Consider the following 22633-nt stretch of genomic DNA (forward strand, 5'->3'; position numbering starts at 1 on the left):
CACCTACTATAATTTTCTCAAGTCAATAAATTGATTTTATTTTCTGAATTCAATAAATGTATGTAAGATCTTCTGTTATGCAAGATACTGAGAGGGATTTTCAGTGTATTTAAGACTCAGGGCCCTGCCTGTCACAGGAAAGGTAAGATATGGTCACAAATGACAACAGTACTATTTAACGCTCTGCATGAGAATGAAAATATTTAACCCTGTCAGAAGGGTTGGGCAAAGTGAAAGTGTCTCTCAGTGACTCTGCTAACTGTCAGCAATGTCATTCTACTTTTCTGTGTGGAACACATACTAGCAAAAAAAAAAATTACTTGCTAAGCAGCCTGGCTGGTAAACAAGTAGGACAGAGCCCTGCCCAGACTTCAGTGTCAGGTCTGTTGCTGCTGTGAAATATTATAATGAACAACATACAAACTGATCCCTCAAGTTGATATGCAGATTTGGAGACAGCTGAAATCTAACCAAACAGCCTTCTTCTCTATTTCTTTGTCAAAATGAATCTCCACTAAAGCCTATCACAGAAGGAGGCAGTTTTTGCTGTGGGGTATCCCCGACTGGGCCTTTGGTAACAGGGACCACATTTTATGCTTCTTTGATTGCTGCCATTATGTATCTCACAGAGCTTTTACTGCATTTGCTCATTGTTTCATAGTATACCTCTAAAAAGTGTTGTATTTCATTTTTTTCATCAAACACTGGTAATTTTACTAGTTGCTTGTCTTCGAAGACAATAAAAAATAATCTATAGCCATATCACTTATAAGTAACTATTACTTCTTTTATTCTTTCTAATTGTTTTCTTAAGATTTATTTTCGGGCCTCCCCGGTGGCGCAGTGGTTGAGCGCTGGGTTGCGAAGCTGCCCGCGGCCTCTGTGGCGCTGGTTCGATCCCCGGATGCTCCCCAGCCAGCAAAGGAGGGTCCCACATGGCGTGCAGACCTCTCCTGCAGCCCGCTGCTCCCCTCAGCAGTGTACTTCGGTCCTTCTGCCTGCTCTGCTCCCTGCTCTGGCACTGGTGAATTCTCTCACCCTCCTGTGCTTCTGACTGTACCCAGTGCATGTGTAAACAAACAAACAAACAAATAAATAAATAAAACATGCCTCTATTAAAAAAAAAAATTAAAAAAAAAAAAGATTTATTTTCCTTGGGCCTCCCTGGTGGCGCAGCGGTTGAGCATTGGGCTGCGAAGCTGCCCACAGCCTCTGCAGTGCTGGTTTGGTCCCACATGGTGCGCAGACCTCTCCTGCCGCGCCCGCTGCTCCCCTCAGTAGTGTACTTCTTTGTCAGTCTGCCTGTTCTGCTCTGGCTCTGGTGAATTCTCTCACCCTCCCTTGCTTCTGACTGTACCCAGTGCTTGTATAAATAAATAAATAAATAAATAAATAAATAAATCTTTAAAAAAAAAAAAGATTTATTTTCCTTAATCTACGGCACTGACGAGGCCCTCTAATATAATACCAAAAAAAGCAGTGACAGTAACCATCCTTGTCTTAGTCCTCATTTTGAAAGGAATGCTTCTGAAAGTGACTCATCATCTAGCGTATTGTTTATTGTAGGTTTGGATATATGCTCTACATCAGACTGAGTTTGCTAATGGTTTTGTAGTTTTAATCACCATCAGAATTTATAAGCAGATTAAAATTTGTCCCTGCATTTATAGATACAATTTTTTTTTCTCTCTGATTTCATTTATGTGTCAATAACATTTTGGTCAATGACAGACTGCCCATACACATAGTCTAGGTGCAGAGTAGGCTACACCACCAAGGTCTGTGTGACCCAACTCTGTAACTTCACATGATTAAAATCACCTAAGGCCTCCCTGGTGGTGCAAGGGGTTAAAACACAACCTATGAAGCTATCCACAGCCACTGCAGCAAGAGTTCAATCCTCAGCCAAGGAGCTACACATGGCACAGCAGACCTCTCCTGACTTGCCCGCTGCTCCCCTCAGCAGTGTATTTCAGTCAATTTGCCTGTTCTGTTCCCCACTCTGTCTCTGGTGAATCCTCGCCCCACCCCACACACTTGGGCTGTACCCCAGTTCTTATATGCATAAATGGATAAACCCTTAAAAAAATCACCCAATGACACAACTCTCAGGACTCAGCCCCATCATTAAACAACATACATTGTTTTAAATGCACTGATTTTTTAATGTTAAACCATCTTGCATTCCTAAGAAAATCCAACTCCGTCAAAATTCTGTTTATTGTTAGACTGGTTAACTATTATTTTGTTAGAATTTTTCTATCAGTCTCTATAGGTCTCTACCATAGATTTACAATTTTTCTTTCTTGTACATGCTTATCTGATTTACTCCCTTAGTTTACTTATGTTTCTCTGTATTTTACCATCAATGTAACATGAAGCTCTCTAATTCTTTTATCTAGATGTTTTTGGAATGGCTTAGAGGAGTTTTGTTTTTGCATTACCATGACATATTTTTTCATGTGTTATGCTCCCTTTCATAAAGAAATACTCTTCAGAATTAAAATTCTGAATATTGATATATGATATTCCATTTGGTAACATAATACTTATAAATGCTAAAGCATTCTTCACCCCCATTATTAAAGTCTGAGTAACAAGGAGAAGGGGGCTGAGAGGGTGAAAAGAACCATGTGAGAATGAAAACCTGGCTATATTTTCTTTATAAACTAGATACCTATGAATAAACTGTCAGATGAAATACTACTGGGCAGGGGTAAAGTATATTACAGATGAAACAAGGTTAGCTGAGTTTTAAGTGTGAGTGGGTACATTTGGGGGATGTGGTAATTCATTATACGATTTGAAATATTTTTGTATTTGTTTTACATTTTCCATAATTAAAACGTTTAAAATATTAAAAGGGGGCCTCCCCGTTGGTGCAGCGGTTGAGCGCTGGGTTGCAAAGCTGCCCGCGGCCTTTGCAGTGCCGGTTCGATCCCCGGCTGCTCCCTGGCCACCGGAGGAGGGTCCCACATGGCACGCAGACCTCTCCTGCCGCCCGCTGCTCCCCTCAGCAGTGTACTTCGGTCCTTCTGCCTGCTCTGCTCCCCGCTTTGGCTCTGGTGAGTTCTCTCACCCTCCCGCGCTTGTGACTGTGCCCAGTGCTTGTATAAATAAATAAATAAATAAATAAATAAATAAATAAATAAATAAATCTTTAAAAAATAAAATAAAATATTAAAAGGAACAACTGGTAATAGTCAAGTCATAAAGATAAAGGAAACTATACTGTCCCTCTGTGAAACAACAGGCTATAAAATGAAGGTTGGGGTGATTATCATTTCCCCCTTGAGTACAGTGGTACCTAAGGCAGTCCTTAGGTATATGTCCCATACAAAGCTTTGACAATAATAAGTATTAGACACACATTTGGGAAATGGAAACTAACAAGATACTCAGAGAAAACAAAGACTAATAAATATCATCACTTCAGGGCCATTGCTAATGTAAATAATTACCATCATGGAGAAGAGATGGTTCCGCCGGATCTGTCGATCAGGAAAGAAGACGGCAGCCCCATTGAGAAGGGTGTTCCTGACTTCTTGTTTTAATATCTCCATAGGCACAAAGTCTCCATCCACTCTATCCACCACTGATAAAAATGGATAATGGGATCAGTTTTAATACATGCCTTTTATTCCCTTACTATATATATGTACTTTAACAAGTCTAAACTCACTACTTTCCATTTTGTAGTTAATGCTAGAACGATGAAATATTTCTGCACAAGCTAAGTAGTGCAAGTAAATTATTTTTTTGTTGGTTTAACATTTAACTAAAGAAGACTATATATACTTGATTTTATTTCATTATTTCTGTCCCCTTGAGACACACTTGAAATAGCCTTAAAGTTAATTTCAGGGGGAGAGAGGGCCTAATGGTCTAAGTTAAAGCACTATTGAGTGTTTTGATGGTAACATACATCTGAGGAGGTAGGAACCTTTTGTCTTAAATAGTACACAGTATTATAAATCAATGTTAACACACATACACACACACACAAAACAAAAAACAATAATTAAAGTAACTTCAGATGGTCACGTGTTTTATCCCCATTGTGATTACAATCTCTATTAATATATCAGCCTTATCTCAGTGTCATAGCTGAATCATGTGATAACAATTATTCTCAATACAACATAACTGTATATCTGAAACCAGGAGGAAGCTGTTGTTAAGAATTCCTAAACTCAAACTAATGAATTCAAAAAGGAATCAAAGGAAACATTTTCCAAAGAAGCTATCTCTTTCTGTGCATGCATGATAATGGGACCCCATTCTCTACAGCAAAGGCCTTGCTGACCACATTAAGGAAAAAAATCCCAACCCCTACCATCACATAAGTGTGTGTAGAGCTCCTTGGCAGCCTCCACCCGTCCAGGGCTCTGGCTGGGAGTCTTTGCCCCTTCAGAGGCAGCTGGCACGTCTCCTGGCAGCACCGAGAAACAGCTCTGGAGGAGCTGCAGAAGCAGAGTTTGAGCACAGACACATTCTTCTCTCGAGCTATAGAAAGAGATGAGAGAACAAAAAGACAAGTGGCTTTTACCCTACAAAGCCAAACAGTTGTCTATAAAGGATTATCCTATAGACAGTGGGTTTGATAAAAAGAAAACCCACTGAAAGGTAGAATGGAAAGAACATCATACTAGGTAGAATCTGAAAATACAGACCCCACCTGACTCTGCCCACCGTGAGCAGGAATGCATCTCTGTTTCTGTATCTGTAAATTGAAGATACTGCTATAATACTTGGCCCACTTATCTTACAAGGTTGTTTAAGACAATCAAATGAGAAAATAGTGACGAAGCACTGTCCAAATATTTTCAAGAAATAAAAGGTGTTATTTTTAATAATAACCAAATCTCTCAAATCAAAACAATATAAACTAGTGGGCAGTTTAAAAACTTAGGAAAAAAAATTGTCAGTTTAGAATAGTAAGACTTAGTTTCTTTAGTTTTGTTTATATGATTTTCACCTTTCAACAAATTCTGACCTACTTTTGCTTTAATTTATTGTAAAAATTCCAGAAGATCTGCAAATCAAGACCCGCGAAGTCCAGAAAAGATTTATATCTTAAGTGACTTTCCTTCTGCTGCACCTAAAAATTATAAAACCAGAAAAAATAAAATTGAAAAATGCATTTCGAGAAACTTGTAATGGCTCATTTACTTGTCGTTGTTAAAGAAGGTAGCTCCATGTGGGCAAAATTCCCATATAAATGATGGTTACTCTTAACTACTAAAAAGTCTGTGAACAACTATTTACGATGTAAAACTTCCTAAACTATGTGCAAGTGTATGTGCAAAGGTATACACATAACGCATACATCCAAAAAGAATTCTGACTTCAGCAATACCACACCTGCAACATAAGTGGGTCTTTACTTGCTGATGACGACTGTCCAGGCCTATAATGAAGTATGTTTTGACTCTTCCCTACAAGTGGGTTGAAATAGCAAATCAACTATAAAATCCCCTGCTACTCATAAGTATCTCCACTTATTTTCTCTTTCTACTGTAATGGGAAAGACTGAATAACAAAGACCAAACCATCTATAAATTGAGTCACCAGATTCCACACGTGCCCTGAAGCAGAATTTAGGTCACAAGTGGACACTGTTTTATACACACCCGAGAGGGTGCCACCACATTCAGCCATGTTCTTTATGATGATGGCTGCAAGAACCTTCCTTTCAGTGAATTATCACTGTGTTTTTAATTGTGACTGTAGAAATCAGTATTAAAAACACAAATCTTTTCAAATCCTGACATTATTTTGGTACTTTAAGCAGACAGAATTACACCTCAGTAATAATTCTCCTATGACTTACAGAAGGTGTAAATTCTATAAACTTGTTTTGTCTCCCTAGTTTACTGCCAGCAACCACAGCTAGTGTTAACAGATCTTTAAGATCTAACTATAGGTCTATTCTAAAAAACTTCATTACAATGGCCATAAGCAACTTAGACTTTCACTAACTGATACATAAATGCCAACGTAATACTTCCCTTAGCCTTTCAATATCATCACAGCAGCATGAAGCCTCCACACTCACTCATACTACATAGTTTCACTGGGTGGTATTCATTTCCCTGAACACTGTCATTTATTATTTACTGGTCCCAAAGGAACACAGTCTAACAAATAAGGAAAACACTACCAGATCATGGGCAAGCTGCTGGATAAACTGAAGAGTTTTGAGGAGGAGCGTGGCCCCACAGACACTCTTTTCCGTGTCCTTTCTGCATGGAGCACAGGCAATGCTCTGTTCTGCTTCTGCTCTTGCAGGTCGGAGGTACCCACTGATGCTCAAGCCTTGAACTCCCAAGCGCTCTGCCGATTCTTGACGGGTGCAGAGGAACTTCACCATCAAATACTATAAAGGAAAAGATGGGTTAAAAGAAAGGTACTCAAGCCCTGGATGTTGCTGAAAGGGAGATAAAAATCTTTCCGGTAAGGTCCCCCTATGACTTCAATAATTTATTAGGTACCATTTGGCCTAGGGACAAAAAATTTTAAGTCCAACAAACAAAAAAGACAATACAAATGCTGAATGAAAGCTAAAGAATTGGCATCACTTCCCCTTCAAGGCAAAAACAGGATAGGAGAGGATGAGTAAGAGAAGTACATCTGCTTTGAGGCACAGTCATTCTAAAACAGAAATCAGATGTATTATGAAGACAGTCAATGTCCTAAAGAATCACTCAAAGCCCCCAGATGATAAATGCTGTACCCATGCACATGATACCATGTGCTAAGAGCCCAGGACACAGCTGTGTCTGCTCAAAGACAAAGTCATTTTCAAAGGCAACTTCCATGCAAACTACCTACTTATTATAGTGAAATCTCCTTTGTCAAGGACCTTTCAGAATCCATTATTCTACTGTATAAATATTTACTGAGTACCTATTGAGTATAAGCCCTAAAGATAGTTCTTATTTTCTTACTAAGATTTTCAATAGAGGTCAAAAAAATTTAAGTGGCAAAATAATCACTGTTTCTTTCATAGCTATGGAAACACATTTCTTACACATTTGTGCCATTCTCTCATTCTGAGATGCCTGCTCCACACCATCTGGGCCTGGTTAAAGGTGATGGCTGACTCAGTGTTCAACTCTGGGCACTGTTCCAGCAACAGGAAGCTCTCCCTAGCAAACTCCAGGTGTAGTGAGCTATCCTACCTCTGGACTCCAAGAGCCCTGGGGAGTCCCTTTCTCACAGCCACATCAGTGTCTTATATATCTGCCTCTCCACTAGACTATGAACTTCTTGAGGGTCACAATCATGTCTGATTCACCTCCAGGATTCCAGTACTGACACACAGTAGCTCCAAAAACAGAGAGTAAAAGGAGGGCAAATGTGTGAAGGCCATGATTCACTGATGCTTACTTTGGCAACTCTGCACTGTTGCAACTTGACATCCGCTTCATCCCACTCTTCTTCCAGCTCAAACCAGCCAATAGGATCATTCTCTCCAAGGTCATCAGATGAGCAACCAATCCTGCAAACAGAAGGATAATCACAAAAATGTTCCTATTTCTAAACTCTAGGATGTAACAAATCAGGCACTATTTAAAAGGCATTTACCTTATATATCTATGACCTATTAATTAACAATCTAAGACTGGGTGTTGCACTTGGTACCTCTTTGAACTGATAAGGTATTTTGTGATGATTTCCTCCCCACTTTTCAGCCTCCTCATCTATAAAATAGGGACTATTATCAGTTCTACATATAATCTGGGAACTAAGGAGAAAGTTTGCTTCTCTGGATAACTCTCCTACTGAAGAATGAGACATGATGTCAAGGCATCTTAGAGGATCTACCCATGAATGAGGTACAATATAACAATGTAAGCTAGTAGGTGCTACTGGAAAGATCCAAAGGAGAGACAGGTTGAGAGTCAAAGTTTTCTTTCCCTAGGTCTGGTTAATGTATGTATGACCAGTCTGAGGTTTGGGCCACTTGCAACAACTAACGGGTAAAAGCTGGGAAGCTTTTAGATCCCAGAGCTCCAAAAAAGGAAAATGTCAGCCTTCATAGGTCTCAGTATTCTTTCCTAAGCCTTAAGTCCTTCCAGGAAAGCATTCCAGACTAGAGACTGAAGAAGCAAAACTGTGTGCCACCTCCTCCCCTTTTTTTTAATAGATACATGAACACAAAGTACTCCCTTTTCAGGAATTAAATAACAAAGGAGAAAAAAGCAGACTTTCAAGTAACATTCCTAAAACATTACACTGCTTAGTCTGTAATATAGCTAATAAGCTAGCAATACATGAGTATTCTGTATGGATAAGCAAACAGAGGGAATTGTGGCAAGAAAAGGAAATGACAAAGGACCCAGAGAAGGTGGTATAATAGAGAGAAAGTTCTCTTCTTAAACATAAATGTTTCTTAGCATAATTCATTCATGATATAGTTAACCCTAAACCCAAAGGGACAGAGGTATTTGCTCCTAGCCCTAAATCATGTCAATGAGTTTCATCAACATTGCACATTTAAGGACTTTTAAGTTCATTCTTTGGGAAACATCAAGGAAATCTTTCATACAGGGAGCTGGCAGGATGTCAGAGAGCAGAGAGAAGCAACCTTGTTTACTAAACCACATGGAGACGGGGTGGAGAAAAGAAAGCTGAGTATTAGTCCTCTTAAATATGCACAGTCACCAATCAGCTGGTCGTGAAATCTGCTGACTGACCAGAGTATGACCAGAGAGAAATTGAAAAAAAAAAAAAAAATGGCAAAGCAATAGATCCATGCACATGAATTTTCTGGTTCCCAAACTGAAGAGGGACTGATAATATGTAGGCCAACTAAATCAGAATTGCAGAGTAATTCAGGCAGGAACCAGGAGCTAAAATCACCAGGACAGTAGTAGGCCTGCAATTAGGTTTAAAAAAGAAAAATCATCCTATACAAGATGTGAAGGGGCTGTTTAACAACTGGGTTAGGAAAAGAGATCTATTTTAATATATCCCACAAGTGGGATTTAGCTGCTTAAAAACAAGTATAATATCTACCTATTGTTAAAATAGAAAAACATCTATAAATAAGTATACAAGCATACCTCATTCTGCTGCTTGTCGCCTTTTTTTTTTTTTTTTTTTTTTTTTTTAACAAATTGAAATGCCAGCAAAAGATTGCAACTAGCTGAAGGGTCAGATGATGTTAGCATTTTTCAGCAATAAAATATTTTTTAATCAAGCTATGCACATTGCTTTTTTAGACATAATGCTATTGCACATTTAAAATGTGCATTGGGAAACCAAAAAATTGTGTGACTGGCTTTATTGTGGTGGTCTGGATCTGAGTACACGATATCTCCAAGGTGTGCCTGTATGTTTTATTTGTGATGGGAGGGAGATTTTCAGGAGTGAGGGAAAGTTCTTCTAATTCATTTAGAGGGTTGAAGTTAAGACCACTGAGTCAAAATCACCAGGGTAGATTTCAATTCAACATATTCCAATTACTAAAGTGCCTCAAGATTCTTCATCATTAAAAGTATTGAAGATGCTGTATGTACACATATTATGTATATACTTTTAAAAATGTGTAGGTTACAGCTTGATAAAAACTAGATTAAAAAAAAGAAGGGAATGAAAAGTGAAAAAAAAGAAGGGAATGAAAAGTGAAAAAAAAGAAGGAGTTGAATGACCATTCCTCAGGGATGCTCCAAAACGTAGTCCAGCAGAGAGTGGGAATTATACTAGAATAGACAGAACTGACAGAATCAGAGTGGCCTGGCAAGCTTGTTCTAGAAAAATCTTAGGCCCTACCCAGTAAATCAGAATTTGTGATTTACATTTAAAGTTTATATCCAACCACTATGAATCAATTTTTGTATTTTTCTTTTTTGTTGAATCAATATTTATATAGATTTATATTTAAAGTTTAGTATTATAGTGCTGAATGATAGTTAAAGGCTTCTACTAATAGCAGCTCCCCACTACCTGTCAAATACAGTAGCATATACCTCAAGTCTAGTAAGAAGGCGTGTGATACTGTCCAAGATCAGCAATGTCCTCTGCAACTAAATCCTACACCTGAGGGCCTCCTTGGTGGTGCAAGGGGTTAAGCACCACACTATGAAGCAATCCGCTGCCTCTGCAGCAAGAGTTTGATCCCCGGCCGGCCAGGGATCAACACACATGGTGCAGCAGACCTCTTCTGTCTCGCCCTCTGCTCCCCTCAGCAGTGTTCTTTGGTTGATCTGCCTGTTCTGTTCCCCATTCTGTCTCTGGTGAATCCTCTCACTCCCCACACCTCTGGCCTGTACCCTAGCTCTTGTATGCATAAATAAATAAATCTTAAAAAAAAAAAATCTTATACCTGACACCCTTCACCCACCCAGCTCTCATACAAATCAAAACTCCCAGGATTCACTAACACCTAAGTTTTCTTCCTGCTCCTACAGTCACTCACCATGTCCCATTGCTCCCAACTTCTAGCTGTCTCTTAAATCACTCCCCATCTTTCCACTGCTATTGCTACTCTAATTGAGGACACGCCCACCTCAGGTGTTTCCTAGATGAGAGTGACAGGCTCCTCACATTTCATTCAGTCTCCAAGCTTGCTCTCCTCTAGTCCATGCTCACATAGCACGATCCAGATAATAACAATAATATGTCTCCTCCTACTTAAAACTCCACAACAACATGCTCCACCCCATTCCTGCCCACTCCCCAAGCCCTGCACTACTTTAAGGATAAAGTCTAAACCCTGAAACAGAAAAAAAAAAAACAAAAAACCTGTAACAATTGGGCCCTTTTTCCCTAAGTTGACAAGTTGTTATTCAGCACCTACTATGTATGCCTAGGGCTAGGCTTTATGCTTGTGAAAGAGCAATGGACAAGGATATTAGAGCAACCGGTGCCAAAAGTTTGCATTCTAGTGGGTGAAGAAGCAAATAAACAACTGTAATTCCAAAATCACAGAAATATGAAAATTACAGCACTTAGAAAATTGAAATCAGTAGTAAAAGGGGAAAAGATTGCTGACACTCATCAGCAATGAGTCACGTTAGCAACGACAGTGAGCCACTGCATCTCGTACCACTCCACCTCACATGCAGCTCTAGAACACGAGACTGGTCAGTTCCTCCAACACGCCACACTTCACCTCTGACTTCTCACAGCTGAAGTTCTCTGCTCAGGAGACTCCATTCACTTTTTTCATGTAGCAAATGAACCCTAACTCATCCTTAGTTTTCATGCTTTCTCCAGGAAGCCTTCCTGATCATGTGCTCCAGAACCCCACCTCTCTAGCATTCATAACACCATGACATGACAAGGCTCACCATCTGTCTTCTAAGCTAAACAATAAGCTCCGCTGAACAGAAACTGCCAATTTGCTCATTATGGTATCTTCAGTGCCAAGCATCAGGCTTGATAGACAGTTAATATTTATTAATATCTTTGATGAAAGCATGAATAAGAACAGAGAGGTACATTTCCCAGTGACTAGGTAAGACTGAAGACTAGGTAAGACCTCTAGTTGCCCATAACTCAGGTGTGTATCCTTACCCAGAGTTTAAACCTGTGGGTACCTGATCACAGAAGGGACTGAGAAAGAGTTTACGAACAGATTAAGATATAAAGATGCTGCTAGAAAGCAAGAATGCTCATGGTCAGTAAGGATGGGTTAGTGGCACTTTTTCTATATAGAACATATTTTACCAATAAGACAATTTATACAATTTTGCTAACTACAAGGATCTTTACTCTGCTCCTTTACCTGCTTTTTACAAATTGCCTGAACTCCTGAAGCTTCCATTTGTCATATTTTTCAAACCTTTTGAAGTGTTCTTCTGCATGGAATTTATCAGAAGATGAGTTATAAGCAAACACCAACCCACACTGGGCACCAATGCCCCCACGTCGAACCTAGAAACAGAGAACTAGATAAAGCACATCAAAGGAACAAAAGTTCTGTGGTTATTTTGTGTCCAAACGATATTATTAAACTCAAATAGCTTAAAGCACAATCAAACCAACAAAATGATATTTCAAATACACTATGTCCTGGAAAAGTATGAAAGCTGTTTCCCAAGAAATGATTCCTAACCTTTCTCAACCATTATACCAGACCATTCACAGACTTAACAATGGATTCATCTTTGTGTCCCTGCCCTCTGCTTACACAGAGTAAATAATCAATAACTGTTCAGTGAAAAGCATGGGCCTCTGAAATACAATCTTATTTTTAAAAACAATAGCATCACTCCTTAAAGAAGGTAGCATGAGAATTACCATGATTCTGATCTGTGTAACTTGAAAAGCAGATTCAGTTCCTGTAGAAAAAATAGTACTTGCTCTGGTTTTTCCCGTCTCTGTAAGAAAACCTGTAAAAAGGAAAAACTAAGGTTATGATGATGCCCTTATTTGTTATAACCCTAAAAACTAAGATAAACAAAAGCAAACCATATCCTTTGAGGGAGTTACTATTATATCTAGGACTTTTGTGAAAATTAGAAAAAGGTTTCCCTTCTAGATACGTGCAACCCTACTAGTAAGCCCTGAGGTAACAGATCACTCACTGGTCAGGTTTACTCTCTTCAGGGCACAATCTTCGTAACTATACAAGCTGCCCTGCTCTGGCATAATAATAAATAAGTAAAAACTTTATAAAACTTGTGACCCTAATTCACAGACAAAAAACTAGACATCAATCATGTTTCTGAGCCATTCTTAAACCATGACTGATAAAGGCAAGCAGGTTTGGAGACTAAGGGAGAGATTAGCTTCCAGAATATTCTATCAGAGACGATTGTGAAAGACTTGAAATAAACAAAAAAAGATTACTGGGTGTTCTATTTAGCATACTCTCTTGCTTACTTCCACCGTGCTTTGTCTCTGAGTTATTTTACAACTCTGGAAGTTGTAGAATAATGATATTAATGCAAATGATTTTCATCCACAGAAACAAAAATTGTGTTCTATAGAGATATGGTTGATTATTCCTTATGAAACTGACCAATTTTTCTATCTGTAAATTACTGTCAGCATTCTTAGTGGTCTGTGTATTTTATGAATTCTCATTTGAACTGTTTGTAACATCTTACTGATTCCCTCTCTAATTAATAAATAAAATGTTTGACATGTGTTCATCTTGTTTGTATGATAGTCATGATTCACCTTTTTTGTTGTCACTATTTACCCTCTAATAATTCACAAAAACGTCCACTGCTAGATCTGAGGCTACCTTTTATCTTTCAAACCTCTGCAAATAATATCATTCATACATTTGTTCAAGTTAGCACTAACTAGTCATTCTATCTAGGACCTGAATTGTTCTCAATTATTCTGCCCTAGATAAAAAAACTAAAAGCAAGTTCATGCTCTTTATTTCATTACACTGAGCTCAAAAGAACAAAAAGGCGTGAAGTTGAATCTTTGTAAGGTAATATAAAAAAGTTGTCATCAATCATTGTGACCAAGAAAATCAAATCCAAAGGAACCTTCACTAATTCAGAGAGAAGCTATTATATGATCTAGTTTTCTCAAACAATTCTGAAGACAATTTTAAGAAACTGTATACCCAGAAAAAAACACAATTCCACTAACAGTAATACTAAAAACTGCACCAGTTATTCAACCTTTTCCCACAGGTCTGGATATAATTCTATCATGAAAGTGAAATACTGCCTAGAAATGAACCAATTAGCACTACTAATTTGTCTCCAAGTATCAAAAGCAATAATTGTCACTAAGGAAAACAGCAATGGTTCAGGAAGCACAGCCAGCTAAAGGACACCTGAAGAATGTAGATCCTGAATACTTCAAAAATCAGTGTGTAATTTCACCGAGCTGTCTAGTAACACTCTGTGGTACTTTTCATTCAGTAAAAACAGATCCACCACTCACCATCCCTAGTCCATGGTTCAACAAGGAGGTTTTCAGGTCCTGACTTATCTTCTTTTCCTTTCACGTCACAGGCCTGAAGAGTTAACTGAAGAGGTTTACCTAGTCAAAGAAAGAGAGAGGCTTAAGCAAGCACTACCAAAAATGAAAACTAGCATGCACATCAGGGAGAATGGAGTGCCTGTGACCACCCACGCCGCTGACCAAAAATTCACCTGTTTAAGAACTAAAAATAGAGAAGGAGTATTATACAGAAGTTCACACGGTCCTTTTCTGTTTTCCTGAAGAGATAAAATAAAGCTTACAAGAAGTCTCTAGAACAACCGCTTTTCAGAAAAAAGCACATTGTAAGATAGGGATTAAAACCATATATTCAATAAACTGGAGGAGAATTCCTAAGATACAGCTTTTAGAAACAATAATGAATTTCACTGTAATTGCATTTAATTAAATGCATATATGTGTATATAGTTAGCTGTTAGCTAAAGGGCCATATATATTTAAGTACATCATAGGATTTTGGCCTAATTTCTTTAAAATACTTCTGGGCAGGGCCTCCCTAGTGGAGCAGCGGTTGAGCGCTTGGCTGCGAAGCTGCCCGCAGCCTCTGCAGCGCTGGTTCAATCCCCGGCCACTGGCAAGGGTCCCACATGGCGCGCAGACCTCTCCTGCCATGTCCGCTGCTCCCCCAGCAGTGTGTTTCGTCAGTCTGCTTGTTCTGCTCCCCGCTCTGGCTCTGGTGAATTCTCTCTCACCCTCCCGTGCTTCTAACTGTACCCAGTGCTTGTCTAAATAAATAAATAAGTCTTTAAAAAAAAAATACTTCTGGGCAAATTTTGAAAGTCTTAAAAGTTATAAAAATCAACTTCTGCTATGATACCTGAAACTTTTCTATTTTCTTTTATTTTAATAATATAATGACTACTCATTAATCTACAGCTCAGCCCAGAACTAGAACATTATCAATGAACATTTCCCCTAAGCATTCCTCCCCTATTCAGTGCTCCCTGTCAAGTTATTGCTAATCTGAATTTAAAATTTATCTGGAGACTACTTTCCAGGCACCACACAGTCCTCCCACTGAGTCATGCCTGCTATGAGCCCTCCATCCCTCCAAAAAATTACCTTTCCCAAATTAGAGAGGGAATTCAATTTGTAAGACATCAGTTGTCTGACTTAAAAAATTAACCAGGGCCTCCCTGGTAGCACAGCACTATCAAGCTACTGCCAGCCACTGCAACAGGAGTTCGAACCCTGGCCAGGGAGCTAACCCACATGGTGCAGCAGACTTCTCCTGTCTCGCCCATTGCTCCCCTCAGCAGTGTATTTCAATGGATCTGCCTGTTCTGCTCCCCACTGTCTCTGGTGAATCCTCTCACCGCCTGCGCCTATGGCCTACACCCCAGTTCTTGTATGATTAAATAAATTTTAAAAACTTAAAAAAAAATTAACCAGAAAATAAATTATTAAGTCATATTAAGGCAAGGTACAAATATAACAGAAATATAGTAATGCCTCTATTACTTGGTACTTGGTATAGAGAAACTTTAGCACTGGAGACTGGAATGGCAGATAAGTCATTCCTCGCATGCCAAGTAACTGCAAGGGCTCTATGTGGAGAAGGATGAGGAGGCCCAGGCTGAACCAGTAGAAGGATTGCTGTTGGGCCAGGAGGGGAAGTAGTGCAGACTGAATTATGTCCATAAATGGCCTTCTCTATACCTATCATGGGGATGTCAGGGAACTAGGTTTTGCACTGTGTCTGGGCTAGTTCCTTCTTTCCTACAGATGAGAACCCAACCTCCTTGGCTAACACAATGAGATACTCTGCAGTTCACCAAAGATGTCTATAGCCAAATGGCCATCAAAGCTAAATGATTAGGCCAGTAAATTCTGGAAGTATATTCGAGTAGATACTCAGGAAATAACTGATATCTCCCCTCTCCTAGCAATACCAGTCAAAGAGGGTATGTTCACCCAGGAATTATGGTATAATTATAACAACCTAGTCCGCAAACTTCCCTAAAAGACAAGATGCCAGAAGATGCCATGCTGATGGTGGCTTTAGGGTTTGTCCACATAAGTCATTTACCATATTTCAGGAGCAGGTTCTGCCTGACTGATGCCATGGATGAGATGAGGGATGAGGCATCATAGTGTGTGTCCAGGTGGTCAGTGATGGTGCACAAAGAGTTCAGCACTTTGGCAACACTTCCTCTTGCCAGCGCAAAAGCCAAAAGAGTCAGCTCTACCTCTGGGGTAGAACAGCAACTATAAACAAAAGAGCAAAAAACTTTTCACTTAAGAACATGCAAACCCCATGTAATGATCACCATTAAATAAAAGTAACCTGCCAAATACTTTATATATGTTTATCAGAAATACTTTTTGAAGCTCCTCAAGACAACCTAAGAAAATCTAATTCAACCCACGGAACTGGAAAATTATATCCTCATTTCTGCAAACTTACTTTATAAGTATTAAATAATAGTATCAATTTTAACAAGCAGATTTAATAGGTACAAATAATTAAGCTGTTGCAAAAAGCCCCTACTACCAAGAAGCCTTGGGTAATGAGCTAGCCAGAAAATTAAGGATTTATTCTAAAACGGTCCAGATGACTCAAAGCCTAGTTTTTGTTTTTGTTTTTTCCTAATACTGTAACATCCTCAGGACTCACCTAGACAGATACTCTCTGAGTAGCCCCACACCAACTGATTTTTTATCAAGTTATCAATGTGCCCTTTCCTAGTTCTAGAAACAACCAGCCTTGTTAGAGCTGAGCACAGGACAAGCAGGTCCTGAGTAAGGCCACAGGCTGGGGATATAAGTAAACTGAAAGATTTTACACTTTGAACTTTGAGATTTCTGTTCCACCTGAATTAGAGGACTACTCCCCTCTTGCCCTCAATTGCCAAGGCTAAGAGATAGTGCTAGATAATGGGAGTTAAGATGGGCAAATTAGCATTCACTTCCTCTTCAGCCATTTTTAGAGGTGATCTCTAAAAGATTAAGACTTAAAAAAAAGAAGAGAAAGATTAAAGAAAAAAAAGAGTTAGCAAGCATATATACCCTCCATTCCCCTCAAAGAGGTTACCTCATCAACCTTGATTTTTACCTAGTAATCCTTATAAGGAAGCTATCCACTTCCTCCAGAACATTGGGAGACAGGAAAGTTGAGAAATCTGTAGATCCTGGTGAGAGGGAGAGTGGAGGCATGTGTTGCAGTGCCTTCCTAGAAGTGCAAAATGCAAAATCAGAACAAACCCAGGCAGACAAGAATAAATTACTAGAAGCATGTTTTGATTAATGCCTCATAAACAAACAGATAGTGCTCCTACAGAGACCCTGATACACAACATAGAACAGACTTTCCCAGGAGTCATGGGACTAAGCACTTCAATAGGATTTCCTTATTTTTGTTCCCCTTTCATTTAAATTTTATTTCCCTCTGTAAAAACTCAACTCCTTAGAATCAAGTATTCATTTCAGTTAATGTGAGCAAAAGACATACATACTCTACAGAAAAACCCTTAAATTCTCAGAAAACTTGACCTCAGAGGCAGAGCTGTTTAAAAATTTATCTTATATGTAGAACCTTATGGTCTAGGGTTTCTAAAATTGTGTCATGAGTTTTATTTTCTCCTAAGCAAATCAGTACCTACCAACTTCTGCTGCCTGTGTTTCTTGGTCTTTCTACCTTAATATCAACTGTGATGTTTTTCTTATTTTGTCACTCTTAAGTTTATCTTCAGAACTACCAACAGTCTTACCACCTCTAAACTAGCAGTCATCTAACAAACTCATGCAACAAAAATTACTGTGTCCTACTCTGTGCCAGTAACTGTGCTATATGAATATACCATGAACAACTTAGAGGTATGCATGAGTACAACAAAATATAATTCAAAATTCTTGCAAGAGAAGTAAGTCCTGGTAACATAATGTACAGCACAATGACTGCAGTTATTGTTGCATTGTATATGTGAAAGTTGGCAGTTGAGTAGAATTTAAAAGTTCTTATCACAAGAAAAAAATACATAACTATGTATAAAGATGGGTGTTAACTGAATTTATTGTGATGATCATTTTGCAATATATACATTTATCAAATCACTATGTTGCACATCTAAACCTGATGTATGTCAATTATATCTTGATTTTTAAAAAACACACAAAAATCTATAGTTGATAGCCATTTTATAACAGTAATAAGAATCCCTGAACAATTTTATTTCTACATTTCAAAATAGGAACAAAACAGCAAGGCTAACATTGTGCCAGCTTCCATTCTGCTTTAATTTCTTTTCCCTTCTATACAATGAAATGCATCAGCTCATAGCTGATAGGATGACTAAAACATTATTAATGGCATCTAATACACATGTAATGGTTTAATGAATTTATTTCCACTGATACAATAGTATTTCTTACTATTCTTCTTTATTGTTCTTTTGTTCCATAATGTTTAATTTTTAGAACAGTTATAGAACACTGATCTTTCGGGCCTCCCCGGTGGCGCAGTGGTTGAGCACTGGGCTGCGAAGCTGCCCGCAGCCTCTGTAGCTCTGGTTCAATCCCCGACCGCCAGCGCAGGTCCCACATGGTGCACAGACCTCTCCTGCCGCACCTGCTGCACTCCTCAGCAGTGTATTTCATCAGTCTGCCTGTTCTGCTCCCTGCTCTGGCTCTGGTGAATTCTCTCACCCTCCCACGCTTCTGACTGTACCCAGTACTTGTATAAATAAATAAATAAATCTTAAAAAAAAAATAGAACACTGATCTTTTGAAAGTTAGGAGTGAAAATATCATTGCAGATGACCTAGTACAATTGAGCAGGGATATGAACATTAAAAATATCCACTCTTCAGCAAGATGGCATATTTTCACAAAATATGATAGGAAGTTCTTTCTCTGCCCCTTTCTGAAAATTCAGTTCCTATTTTGCAGTGGAAAAGTCTGGGAGACACCATTTTCATTAAAGGACCAAAGTTAACATCACTAGCACTAGTAACAAGTTGTGACAGATTCAATAAGAAAACATGACTTCTATGTATCCCTGTTAGAGACTCAAAACCTAAATTTAACCATGATGAAACATCATATAAAAAAAATTTAATATAGGGGCCTCCCCCGTGGCGCAGCAGTTGAGCGCTGGGTTGCGAAGCTGCCCACGGCCTCTGTGGTGCCGGTTTGATCCCCGGCTACCACCTGGCCACCGGAGGAGGGTCCCACATGGTGTGCAGACCTCTCCTGCCGCCCGCTGCTCCCCTCAGCAGTGTCCTTAGGTCCTTCTGCCTGCTCTGCTCCCTGCTCTGGCTCTGGTGAATTCTCTCACCCTCCCGTGCTTCTGACTGTACCCAGTGCTTGTATAAATAAATAAATCTTTAAAAAAAAATTAATATAAATCCAAAAGGACACTCTTCAAAATAACTGACCTGTAATCTTCAAAAGTGTTACAATCATAAAAGTCAAGGAAAGACTAAGGTATTTTTCTATATTGAAAGAAACTAAAGAGACATTATAATAAAACACAAAGTACGATACTGGACTGGACCTTTGCTATACAGGCCATTATTGGGACAACTTGCCAAACTTGAATGGGCCCTGAAGATTAAATGGTAGCAATATATAACATTGTTAATTTACTGATTTTTGATGGTTGTAGCAGCATGTACATGTTCAGAGGAAATATACTCAGGTATTCAGGGATGATGGGGTATTAGGTGGGCAAATTACTCTCAAATAACTAAGGAAGAAACCAAAGGTCTTTGTATTTTCTAGCAATGTTTCTCTAAGTTTGAAATGGTTTGAAAAAAATTTTTAAACAGGAGGGAAGAAAGGGGTATGGCAAAATATTACCTTTCTGATCCAGCACTCCCAGCAATGTTATTTGCTGAAAAGTTTTATTTGATAGCAATAACAAATCCTGAAAGACAGCTAGAGGACAAAACACTAGTCATCTTTTCTTATCTGATATTTTGATAGCTTACACTAATAATTACTATACTTACATAAAATACTAACACTGAATAACTAGTGAAGTTAGTTCTGTTTGCCTTTATGTTACTAATGGGTCTTTTCAGGAGGTTTTCAAGGGTGCTCTACATTGAAATAGTTTAATACCTCTGAAAAGATTTTGCTCATGAGTGAAAAGAACCCTCAACCTTGAGTTCAAACACCTACATTCAAACTGCTCCCTCACAGCCTGGTTAAGTATCATCTCAGGGAAGGTCATAATATTCTTGTCTATAAAATGGGGACTTTATACACATAGAGTCCACCACATAAGTAAATAACATGTAGCATCTGAAAGTGCTTTATCTGCTATAAAGTGCTGTATAAATGTTCCCCAATAGATAGACAGGGAGCAGGAAGAGCATGTGGACCTCCTCATAAGACTAGTGCACATAGTAAGTAGGTGAAGAAGGTGGCTACTGAAAGAACTATGTGAGGAGGAGCAGGAAGATGGAAGAGGCCTTTCTTTTTTTTCTTTTTTAAAGATTTATTTTTTTATTTATTTATAAAAGCACTGGGTACAGTCAGAAGCACGGGAGGGTGAGAGAATTCACCAGAGCCAGAGCGGAGAGCAGAGCAGGCAGACTGACGAAACACACTGCTGAGGGAAGCAGCGGGCGGCAGGGGAGGTCTGCGCGCCATGTGAGACCCTCCTCCGGTGGCCGGGGAGCAGCCGGGGATTGAACCAGCGCTGCAGAGGTTGCTGGCAGCTTCACAACCCAGCACTCAACCGCTGAGCCACTGGGGAGGCCCAAGAGGCATTTCTTTAAAACCTATGGAGTCAAAACATCAATGAAAGAAAGAAGCAGCTTGAGGCTGACGACATAAATAGGAAACACAAGGGCACCTATGAATAAGCTGTTGTCCAGTCTCTACAACCAATGATCAAAGATTGCTCAGAAACACACACAAAAGCGTTAGAGTGAGTGCACTTTGCCAGGACTGGAAAGCAAAAAGAAATACTTACTGAGTGTTGTGCAGCACTGTCTGGACAAAGGCGGAATTTGTCTCCATGGATGCCGTCACCAGAGATGTCAGCAGAGACCAATACCATATTGCAGAAGCATCTGAGACTGAGACCCCAATCTTTTTAACTCTCTGAAAGCCAACAGCTCTCAAGCCATGAATTCTAGTGTCACATCCATCGCTAAGACAACGCTTTATGTTAATCTGGACATCTGTCAAGTGCGAACAACAAATTCAGTATTAGATTGATTTTTCAGTTCAGCAAATGTTAGGCTCCCAAAACTAAAAGCAAAATAACGATTCACATCTCAAAAATAAAATTCTGAAGATATACTTTGATGACAAAAGTAAATAATGGGGTGCAATGGAGCTAGTACATAAAAAACATGTCAGAAAAGCATTGACCAATCTAAGAAATCGTAATAATAATGTATAAAATTAAGAGAAGATTATATCTTTACATCACAAATTTTCTTAGGAATTTATGAGTCTCGAAAATAAACACATGGGCCTCCCCTGGTGGCGCAGGGGTTGAGCGCTGGGCTGCAAAGCTGCCCGCAGCCTCTGCAGTGCCGGTTCAATCCCCGGCTGCCAGCAAGGGTCCTGCCGCGCCCGCTGCTCCCCTCAGCAGTGTATTTCTTCAGTCTGCCTGTTCTGTTCCCTGCTCTAGCTTTGGTGAATTCTCTCACCCTCCCGCGCTTCTGACTGTACCCAATGCTTGTATAAATAAATAAATAAATCTTTAAAAATAAATAAATAAACACAAAGCATTTTCTAAACCTGTTTAAATACATGATAAAAGAAACGTGTAGAATTTTTCCTAGAGTTCTGAAATTTTGATTGAGTTATAAAACAGTAGTTGACTAATAGCAGTTGTGAGAATTTCATTTTAATAATCAAGTTTAAAAAGATGACATAGGCATGACTCACTTTTAAGAAAAGTCAAAAATTCTTATCTGGATTAGAGAGGAGGAGGTAAGAAGTTAAAAAGGACACATTTTAGAGAAAAAGCCACCAAACTGTGAGACAGCAAGCGTCTACTCCAAAAGCTTAACTACTTCTTTGCCTAGGGGTGAGACACAAAGACTATCCAGACTACCCCATAGGCCTCATTTCCTTTGAGCAAAGTAAGAACACTTCTTTTGGAAAGCATTAGCAGAAATCAGACCAAACATGAAGCTCCCTGATGAAATAAGCCTGGAAAGAAATCACAGAATTGTGATTATTTCCAAAATGCTACATGTGAAAGCAAGGCTATAACAGCATAAAAAAGGAAACATGCTAACTGTCCAAGAATAAAGGTCTGGTAAAAATTAAGGCACATTCTTGTAACACCAAATAAAAGTGTGTATGAATATATGATATGACAACATGTTAAAAATTTCAAAATAGGGCCTCCCCTGGTGGCGCAGCAGTTGAGCGCTGGGCTGCGAAGCTGCCCGCTGCCTCTGCAGTGCCAGTTCAATTCCTGCCACCAGCGAGGGTCCCACATGGCGCAACAGTCCTCTCCTGCCGTGCCCGCTGCTCCCCTCAGCAGTGTATTTAATCTGTCTGCCTGTTCTGTTCCCCGCTCTGGCTCTGGTGGATTCTCTGACACCCCCCTCCCGTGCTTCTGACTCTACCCAGTGCTTGTATAAATAAATAAATCTTTTTTTTAAAAAAAAAATTTCAAAATATCGTAATTTTTATAAAAAGGACAAAAAGAGTGTAGATGTGATACACACAAATACATAAATATAAGAACTGGTCTGGTAGAAATCACACCAAGTTATTCACAGTTACAATC

General features: G+C 39.1%; 1 protein-coding gene across 2 annotated transcripts in view; it reads right to left on the reverse strand.

Annotated features, from left to right (window-relative positions):
* Nucleotides 1–22633, reverse strand: part of ZZEF1 (zinc finger ZZ-type and EF-hand domain containing 1) — a gene marked incomplete at both ends in the record, with an annotated part of 109391 nt that overhangs the window by 61033 nt on the left and 25725 nt on the right. For both annotated transcript variants that reach the window (XM_084236826.1, XM_084236827.1), the window contains 11 exons: nucleotides 3462–3595; nucleotides 4337–4506; nucleotides 5001–5101; nucleotides 6164–6379; nucleotides 7393–7504; nucleotides 11738–11886; nucleotides 12253–12344; nucleotides 13867–13965; nucleotides 15956–16134; nucleotides 16982–17098; nucleotides 20849–21059. In XM_084236826.1, the coding sequence (XP_084092952.1) occupies nucleotides 3462–3595; nucleotides 4337–4506; nucleotides 5001–5101; nucleotides 6164–6379; nucleotides 7393–7504; nucleotides 11738–11886; nucleotides 12253–12344; nucleotides 13867–13965; nucleotides 15956–16134; nucleotides 16982–17098; nucleotides 20849–21059 (1580 nt within the window). The remainder of the gene's footprint in view (nucleotides 1–3461; nucleotides 3596–4336; nucleotides 4507–5000; nucleotides 5102–6163; nucleotides 6380–7392; nucleotides 7505–11737; nucleotides 11887–12252; nucleotides 12345–13866; nucleotides 13966–15955; nucleotides 16135–16981; nucleotides 17099–20848; nucleotides 21060–22633) is intronic.

This window comes from Talpa europaea (genome assembly GCF_964194135.1).
Source record: "Talpa europaea genome assembly, chromosome: 7".
Lineage (NCBI taxonomy): Eukaryota > Metazoa > Chordata > Mammalia > Eulipotyphla > Talpidae > Talpa > Talpa europaea.